General features: G+C 51.9%; 1 protein-coding gene across 1 annotated transcript; it reads left to right on the forward strand.

Annotated features, from left to right (window-relative positions):
- Window positions 1-638: 638 nt before the first annotated feature.
- On the forward strand, window positions 639-6,158 carry LOC135894117 (mast cell protease 1A-like). The gene is made up of 5 exons (XM_065422164.1): window positions 639-716; window positions 1,442-1,598; window positions 2,026-2,161; window positions 3,685-3,951; window positions 5,075-6,158. The coding sequence occupies exons 1-5, from the start codon at window positions 659-661 to the stop codon at window positions 5,222-5,224; spliced, it is 768 nt and encodes a 255-aa protein (XP_065278236.1). The 5' UTR covers window positions 639-658; the 3' UTR covers window positions 5,225-6,158.
- The last annotated feature ends 3,014 nt before the right edge of the window (window positions 6,159-9,172 follow it).

The raw sequence follows: 9,172 nt of genomic DNA on the forward strand, positions 1-9,172 counted from the left end.
CTTATTGGATGTTGCATGACACCCGCTCAATACAGGCTGTTGTGTACTCTGCCCTTTACACAACAGTGATAGCACAAAGAAACCACCGGCACAATAGCCAAATAACCATGTTACTAAGAACATACAAGGCCTAGTTACAGGCACGTACATACTGTTGCTCTGGCTGGGTTCTAAAACCTAGAGCCCAGTGAGCACCACTCGAGGGCTCACGGGTTACTTAAAGGGAGACCAACCAATTCTGGTACACTGCACAGTCCAACAGACATGCTGTTCTCCACCTCTGCTCCCCTTCCCGCCCAAACCTGCAGGAAGATGATCAGGCCCCAGCATCTGCCTTGGTTTTACTTGCACATAAGGAAGTAAGCTGAGACCCTACAAACTCATTCCTGAGGGGAATGCACCTTGGGGGCTCTGTTTTCCCAAGTCCTTGAAGCTGGGCTGGGCGCTCAGCACGATGGAGCCTGGACTCTGCTGTTAGACTTGGCCTCATCCCGCCATCTCTCGCATCTCTTCTGAGTACGGTTCTGTGGCTCTGTGGTTTCCGTTTTGCAGAGAAAGCACCTTCGTGCTGATCCAAGCAATTTGCTGCTCCCTTCAAAGGCATAAGAGCCCGGCTGCGTTTTTATTTCAGCCCAGTCACACTTTGAGGACACAAGAGATGGAGAGATCCGGCACTGTCCTGCTGGGGCTGCTGCTGGCGTGTTCCAGCCATGCAGGTAAGTGAATCGCACACCTGGGCCGGCTCTTGTTTCTCCGGCGGGATCTGCACTAGCCATGGAGCTGTGTCAAAGCAACACCTCCTCCCCACCCCGCCCCGCCCCGCCCGGCTCACTCCCTCACCTGGCATTGCACAGGCTTTGGCTACTGCCACAGTCAGATCCAAACCAGGCGCCGAAAGCCTGATCCAGCCACTCTTCTAACATGGGCTACGGCTGAGAGGCAGTGGGCGTACGCGGGGGAGCTGTATTCGACATCATGTCTTCTGGCCTTAGAGATCCCAGGGGCCACACACAGGGGTAGAGATGTGTACGCTCCCTGTGACGCTGGGGGCACAATTTTCTGCTCCCTCCAGGTTTTCCTGCATCCGACTCACCAGCTGTCGGGCGCAGGTCTGTTTCCACCACTCACCGCACCCGTCTCCACGGCTTTGGTTTCTAGACCCTGGTGAACGCTGGACTCCCCTTAGCCAGGTCCTGCATGGACGCACGGCTGGCCGGAATGGCGGCCATCCTCACGATTTTACACGCAGGTCAAATTTTGCCCTGGGTTGCGCCACTTTGCTGGGGTTGAACTTGATGTTCTCGCCGCTCGGCTGGCCCAGCCGCTGTCCCGGAGCAGCGCAGGTACGCTCAGACCAGTGGACAGTGCGAATCCTGACGTCCACTCTCTCTCTGCTCTGCCAGGCGGCAGCAGATAAACTCCGTTTTCTCCCCTTCAACAGGCAAGCAGGATGCTCTGATCCTCGGGGGACACAGAGTGCAGAATCACTCCAGGCCCTACATGGCCATCCTGCAAAGCGAATATAAGAAAATCCTGTGTGATGGGTTCCTGATCCAGCCAGAGTGGGTGATGACCGCAGCCCATTGCAGGAGCCCAAGGTGGGTGTCTTGATCGTTCAGTTGAAGGCTCGTGGGAAATAGGCTCCTTGGGCGCTGTAGGTGTAAACCCACCCTGCACCATGGGCTGCACATAAAGGAAGAACTAGCCCCAATGTGTCCCCTCTTCCTCCATACACTGCACATCCAGGATTCATAGCTGTCTAGCAGGCGTCTCTCTCCCCATGCTCTTACACTGCACTAGTCAGTCATCGCATCTCAAATGAGGAAACCAAGACACAGGGAGGAAAAGTGACTTACTGAAGGGCTCAGCCAGTCGGCCAGTAGCAGACAGGCTGAGAACCCTGGTCTCCTGTTTCTGAGCCCCTCTGCTTTAGACAGAGAACCACGCTGCCTGTCTCAAGGACAGTGCACAGGGTCTGGGTTGCCGCTGATGGCTCTCTGTTCATGGGACTGTTGCTTCCCACAGAAACATGCGAGTCCTGATTGCACTGGGGGTTGAGCTGCTGAGCGACTCATCCAACCACTTATGGGACATCGCAAAGTTTTACCAGCACCCTGATTACAACCCGACCACCTGGGAAAATGACATCATGCTGGTCCAGGTAAGTACCTCCTCCCAGTTCTCACCCAATTCCAGGGAGCCCGGGGTCATCATCACAGTTAAACACAAGGGCTCTGTGTGTGTGTGTGTGTGTGTGTGTGTATGAGAGAGAGAGAGAGAGAGAGAGAGAGAAAGAAAGAAAGAAAGAAAGAAAGAAAGAAAGAAAGAAAAGTCTGTGCTATAGTAACTGAGCTTTATTTGATAGCCAGGCTACTCCTGTTGCTGGGATGTCCTAGTTCTTTGGCAGTGGCTAATATTCCAGGGCTGACGAGTTTACACTCCATGGACAGAGGAGCATGTAGCAAAAATGATGAACGGAGAGACCGGGGGGAGTCTCCCCTGGAATTGCCCAATGGGACAATTTGCCTGGCTACTTAACATCTCCAGGGCTTGATTCACCACGCCCCTGCACCTGCTGCAGGCATCGGCACCTGCGCAAAGCGCTACCGAATCGTAGCTCTTTGCGCTGGTGTAAATGACCGTGGGAGTTGCAGGCCAAGAGTGAAACCTGGACCACGGTTTCTAGGTCACTTGACTGCCCTCCCGAGTCGGTGGGAGGTGAACGTCACCCGGTTCAAAGGGGCTCGTGCAAATCATTTAATCGGTTCTTTGCAGACGTGCTATTTCTGACGCTGGGAATGAGGACAAGGGGGCTCAACATCTGCCCTGCTGTGTATGTCCCACTTGCACCTACCTTTTCAGTCTCAGGATGCTCTGGTGTGGCTGACAGCATGCTGTTTGTCGGATATCGCTTTGCAACTCTGCTTTATAACCTGCATTTGACGGGCTACCTGTGACAGGGAGGGGATAAAATTTCAAGCTAAGAAACACACAAATACATAAAGAAATAGATTCGCTGACAATCCAGGCTAGAAAAGTTCTTTCTGCCAGGAGGGACCGAGGTTTTAAAAAATGGGAGATGATATTTTAGATTGTATTACATCAGTGCCTTGGTATCCGAACGGAGAGCCGTTGTGCTAGGCTCTGCGCAGACAGAGATTGAGAGACACACCCTGCTGGAAGCCCCCACAGTCTAAACAGGCAAAGGGTGGGAGAGGAAATAGAGGCTGAAATTATTCTCAAAAGCACTGAAGTCCCTGGGAGCTGCTGGGTGTTCAGCACGTTTGAACACCAGTTCTCTTATTTAGGCGCCTAAATATAGGGATTTGGACTCCTAGTTTTTTAAAATCTTGGCTCTACTTTCCAACAGATAAAAATGTCTGACTTTCCCTCTAGAGGGCACCAGGCTCCATCAAAGGCAGCCACTGTGTATTTAAAGCAGAGGTGGGCGAAATGTGTATTTCCAGCCAAAGGCCCAAAGGACCTGAAATTCCAGTCTAGGGTCTCTCCACCAAACCCAAAACGCTGGGCCATCACAGGCCCTTTAGCAGACAGGCTAAGATGCTTCCCAGAGCCCTTGTACCCCTTGAGCATTGACTGACAAACAAAAAGGGCATTAGGTCCTGTGCTAAGCAACTGAGTGAAGAAGCATGTGCTGTGAATTCATTCTCCCACTGTCTGCAGCTGAACACCCCTGTTCCCTACGATAAAACAGTCCAACCAGTGAAACTCCCGCAGCAGGACAGGGAGATCCCCAGCACGGCTACCTGCAGCACCGCGGGCTGGGGACGCACCAGGGACGGCGATTGGGACGCACCATGGACACACAGCCCGGTTCTGCAGGAGGTGAACGTCACCCTGGTTCCTAGGGACGCTTGCGCATCACTCCACACACGGAAAATCACCAGGAATATGATCTGTGCTGGGAACAAGGAGCACAACGCCTGCCAGGTACCTTCTTTTCTCTTGCTCACTGAGGAGAGGCTTGATGAGTAGCAGACAGGCTCCAAGGACACAGTTACCAAGGCCACAGTTACCCCAGAAACCCTGGGGAATTTCTTCCCGACGGGGCATCCTGGGTAACTGATTGGCCCCTTACTGTAGTGCAATCAGTCCGTTTCCTGAGTGGTTTAGACCAGGCTGGGCTACAGGCAGACTGTAGGTGATCTGCCTGTGGAACCCACTGCCACAGGATAGCCTCAAGAGCTTAGCAGGCTTCATAAAAGGACTGGACGTTTCTGTGGATAACAGGAATATCCGGAGTTATGATAATATGGATTTGGGGGCAGGGGTGGAGGGATATAAATTCGCATGTTTCAGGGCATGATCCAACCGTTAACTATAAGAGGTCAGGAAGAAAGGCTCCCTGGGGGCCCATTATCTCATAACAACCTACTCCTGGGGTTTTTGCAGCTTCTTAAACCTATAAACAGCTGGCACTGCAGGAGGACAGATCCTGGAGCTCTGGTCTGATCCAGTCTGGTAATTCCCACATTCGTCATTGAGATCCAGATTTGGCTGTCAGGTCATTGGACTGCAGGCTTCCTTCAGCGAGCGTAAAATGCTGCTAGTCTGATTCGTCAGCCTCTCACCCCCTCTTTGCCCGGGTGCAAGTGACTGGGCGAGAGGCAGGGCGAGAGAATGGCAGACCCACTGAGTTCAAGAGGTGATGCAGCGAGAGGTGGGGGGGCCTAGAGGTGAGGGTGCTAGCTTGGAACGTGGGACTGCTCCTTTTCAGGCTTCCTGTGTGCCTGTGGTTAAATCACTTAGGTGCAGATCAAAGGGATTTAGGCACCTGACCCAGACGATTTAGGTGCCTAACTGCCTTTGAGGATCTGGGCCTTGCTCTCTTGGGACCTCAGTTCCTCCTCTGTAACCTGGGGACAATAGCATTGCCCTACCTCCCAGAGGGGCAGTGAGGGTAGAGTCATAGAGATAGTGAGGTGCTCAGATACTGTGATAATGGGGCCATAGAAGTACCTAAGGTAGCTGCCCTGAGACATGAGTCAGATCAGGCTTCCGTGGTTCCTGTGCTGTTAACATGCGGCCTGGCTCTCGTGTGTCACGTCTGCAGGGCGACTCGGGCGGGCCGCTGGTTTGCAACGGCGTGGCTGAAGGCGTGGTCTCCTTTGGCAGCAAGCAATGTGGCAAGACCCCAACGGTTTATACCAAGATCTCCAGATACCTGCCGTGGATCAACAAAATCATCAAGTCGGCCAGTTAAAGGATCCGGGGGGAGGGGATTGGAGGGGGCTGCTCAACCCCCATCATTCCCAGCCAGCAACATCTCCCTTCTGTGAATCCTGCCCCAGCACCCCCACCAGGAATGGCTCCCTCACCCTGCTCCCCCAAGTGCTGCTAAGAACCCCACCCGCACCTGACTCTATTAAGAAAAACACAAGCCGAGAACGTGCTTGCTTTAACCACTTCACTGCTGAACAGGACAGTAGGGGCTCACCCCAGCTGGGTCTGGTGCGCTCTGATGGTGCACAGGACCCAGGCCTGCCCTAAAGGCTGTGAAAGGATTAAATGGGGAAGAGAGGTTTTTACATCTAGATAATCCAGTCTGGGAGAGTAATCCATTTGTTCTCTGTTTAATTCAGTGGTGACAGCGATCAGTGTGAGTTAGTGGCTGCACCACTGGGGATAAGAGCCTACTATAGCTAGCAGGGTTATTCCTTTAGCTCAAGCAGTGGACACTCTGCCTTTAGCACTAGAGATCAGGGGTTCAGTCCCCAGTGACAACACAAGAGGATGATTGTGTGTCCATACCCCACCTTCCCAATCTCGGCCTGCCCACTGATGCTACCAGAACTGGCCGTTGCCTGACCCATGTTGCAATGGCTAGGAAAGGCTCTGGATTCTTCTCTCCTTTATTTGGCCCATGCAAACTCGGGGTCTCATTTCCTTTGCCCATAGTTTGTTCCGCCCACCTGTCTTATATAGCTTGTAGTTCTTTGGGGCCGGGACCATCTCTCTGTGTTTGTACAGCACCTGGCACCAAGAAGCCCTGATTCATTTTGGAAGCTGCTAGGCCCTACCAGAAATACACATAATAAATAACAATATCCTGCTGCTATTTTGATACTATGAGGCCTTTTGCTTTTCAGTGTGAAAAATGCTTTTCGTCTGATCCTAATAAATCTGCTTCATACCTGGTGTTTGTCTGAAACCTGCTCAGCAGAAATTTGCCCCTCTCCTACCTTCCTTTCTCAGGGAGGATTTATTTGCAAATATTCCAGCTGCAGATTGGGAATGCCTCCTTTCCACCCCATTCCAGGGGATGTGTGCACTAACTGAACCCAGGGCACTGTACATACTGCTTGGGATCAGAGCACCTAAGCTGTGTGTCATATGCCCTATAGTGTATGTGTAACACCGACAGACCCCGGTCGTCGGCGGGCGGGAGCAAACTTGGGACCTCTAGAGCTTAGTGCATGAGCCTCTATGGCAGGGGTGGGCAAATATTTGGCCCGAGGGCCACATTGGGGTTCCAAAACTGGATGGAGGGCTGGGTAGGGAAGGCTGTGCTCCCCAAATAGCCTGGTCTCCGCCCCCTATCTGGCCCCTCCCACTTCCCGCCCCCCGACTACCCCCCTCAGAACCCCCGACCCATCCAACCCCCCCTGCTCCTTGTCCCCTAACCGCCCCCTCCTGGTATCTCTGCCCCTAACCGCCCCCCTGGGATCTCTGTTAAAAGCCAACTTGCTGTTAGCTAAGGCAGTAGCGCAGACTCATTTACTCTCTCTCCAAGTGGTCTCGGTGTCACGAGAGGGACAGAACCCCACCCCCAGGTGTGTGGGTTCCATCTGCATATGATGGGGATTCTCCTTTAGCCCAGCCGAGAGGGGCCTGTACCTGTGCCTATGGGTGCAAGTTCTGGGCCGTGATGTATTGAGGGTAGTGAGTTTGTGAGGCTGAGATAGGAACCCAGAGGAAGCAGTTCTGTAGTTTTTCTTATGAGCTCCCATGCACTGAGATCAAGAGAAAAGCTGGGGGAGAGGAAACAACACCTCTTTCTAGTCCCCACTGGCTTTGGCTTTTGAAGTCCCTCCTTGGTCATGAAAGAGGAATGTCATCCCACATCAGCCATCATGTGTCTGTCATGTGTACATATGTGTGCGCACACAACATAGGCTCTCCAGCGTGGCCATCTCTAGTCAAGCTTGGGGGGAACAGCAGGCAGTCCCTGTGCTGGAGCGCAGCAGTCGAAAGCTGCTCTCGGGTGAAGGCGGAGCAGTTGGCCAGGGCCTCAGCCTCCGTTCAGGTAGGCAAGAGGAAGCGAACGCCAAACTTTAACACTTGGGGTGGATATAGCTGCCATTGGACAACCCATAGATCTACTGCCACCTTGTCTTAGACTGTGATCTCCTCTGAGCAGGCCCTAATGCAGTTCCCAAACTTTAACAACCTGTGAACCCTTTTCACTAAAATGTCAAGTCTCATGAACCCCCCCCCCCCCCTAAAAATGAATATTTCCAGGGATTTTCTCCTTTACCTGAGTATAAATTATAAAAGCAGTGATCTTGGCAATATAAAATTTGTTTTTATGACCTGCTTATCACACACTATTTATTATTAATTATTTATCATTACAGTATTTTTATTACATTATGAAAACGGCAACACTCTTCCAAGATCTTATTTTGTATCACTCTGAATAAGCCTGTTATAAGACAAGGCTCCTATGTTTCATCAAGGAGTATCAGATGTGAAACAGCATGAAGGGATTTAAGGAGCCAACTCAAAGAGTTCCTCCTACACAAGCATTCAGGTCTTGAGCAGTCCAGGCAAACAACGCACGTTACAACAAAGCTTAAACTTCTTCTTCATAATAATTTTAAAAATAATCCTGGCTGCCTATTTAATTTTAAAAACAGCAAAAAATATCCACCTCCCTTTCCATTTCTTATAAGGAGTCTTGAAGTTGAAATCTCCTCAGTGTGATAGAGATGCTTGCTTTGATCTGCTTAGCTCTTGGAAGTCCAGGGGCTCTGGGCTGCTGCCCCCGTGCTGCCCGGGGTTTCTAGGGACAGCTCTGTCCGCCATTAGGGAATTTTTTCCCGAGAACCCCCTGTAACATTTTGCAAACTCCCAGGGGGCCACAAATCCCAGTTTGGGAACCACTGTCTTAATGTATCATGTTCACTAGGGTCCCCTTCCATTTCACCTCAGTTACAGATGCTTAGGGCCCTTGTACAACTGCCCCCTCTTCCCCCCCACACACATCAGCCCTGCCTCGGAGCTAAGCAGAGTTGAGTCAGGTCTATATTTGACTGGAAGTCCTCAAGGGATGAGTGGTGGCAAAGGCTGGTGTTCTTGTATCTGCCCCAGTGCTGTAGAGGGCGCTGTGCTGATGGAGGTGCAAAACTGAGCCCTTGATTCCACTTGTGTTCCTTAAAGATCCCATGGATTCATGAGGAGAAGGGGGTTAATCCCAAGATCTGGGGCAAATTCAACTCAGGCCATTACAGCTGCAGAGGGGGAGCATCATTACTCTGCCCACCTAGATTACTTAATTCAGAGTATTCGGAGTGGTGGGATGGGAGCTCAAAGCAACGAAGTGCCATTTTAGGATCCATCATGTAACCTCCTCCCATCTGCTGCGCACCAGCTCAGGTCATATGTGGGCAAGTCAGTTTCAGTTGTCCCTGATCCACACCCATCACTGAATCTCGTTAGAGGGGTTATAATTCGTCTTCCACCTTAATGCAAGAAATGTCTATGTCAGCTCAAAAGTGCATCGGCTGCGAGAGCTTCTTTTCTGTCAGCAGCTACTTTACAAGAAACTCCCTCAATCAATGAAAGATCTGCTTAGGAAATGCTGTCAAGGCAACACTCTGTCCAGGTACTTAGATTGATCATCACCACCTATTTATCTGATGCAAAGCTACAGAGCTGGGTACAGAAGTTTGGAGTCAGCATCAGGAGCGCCGCCAGCTTTTCCGCCGCCCTGAAATGCCCCCCCCCCCCACAGAGGCGGCGGAAGGTCCCGCCACCGAAATAGCGCCGCGGTCGCCGCTCCCCAAATCGCAGCGCCCTAGGCAACCGCCTAGGTCGCCTAATGGGTTGCGCCGGCCCTGGTCAGCATGCCTCACCCAGCACAGATCTCCTGCCTGGAAGGACCAGGTACATAATTCAGAGGCACTCAGCAAATTAAATCATCCATGCC

The sequence above is a fragment of the Emys orbicularis genome, chromosome 24, assembly GCF_028017835.1.
Source record: "Emys orbicularis isolate rEmyOrb1 chromosome 24, rEmyOrb1.hap1, whole genome shotgun sequence".
NCBI lineage: Eukaryota > Metazoa > Chordata > Testudines > Emydidae > Emys > Emys orbicularis.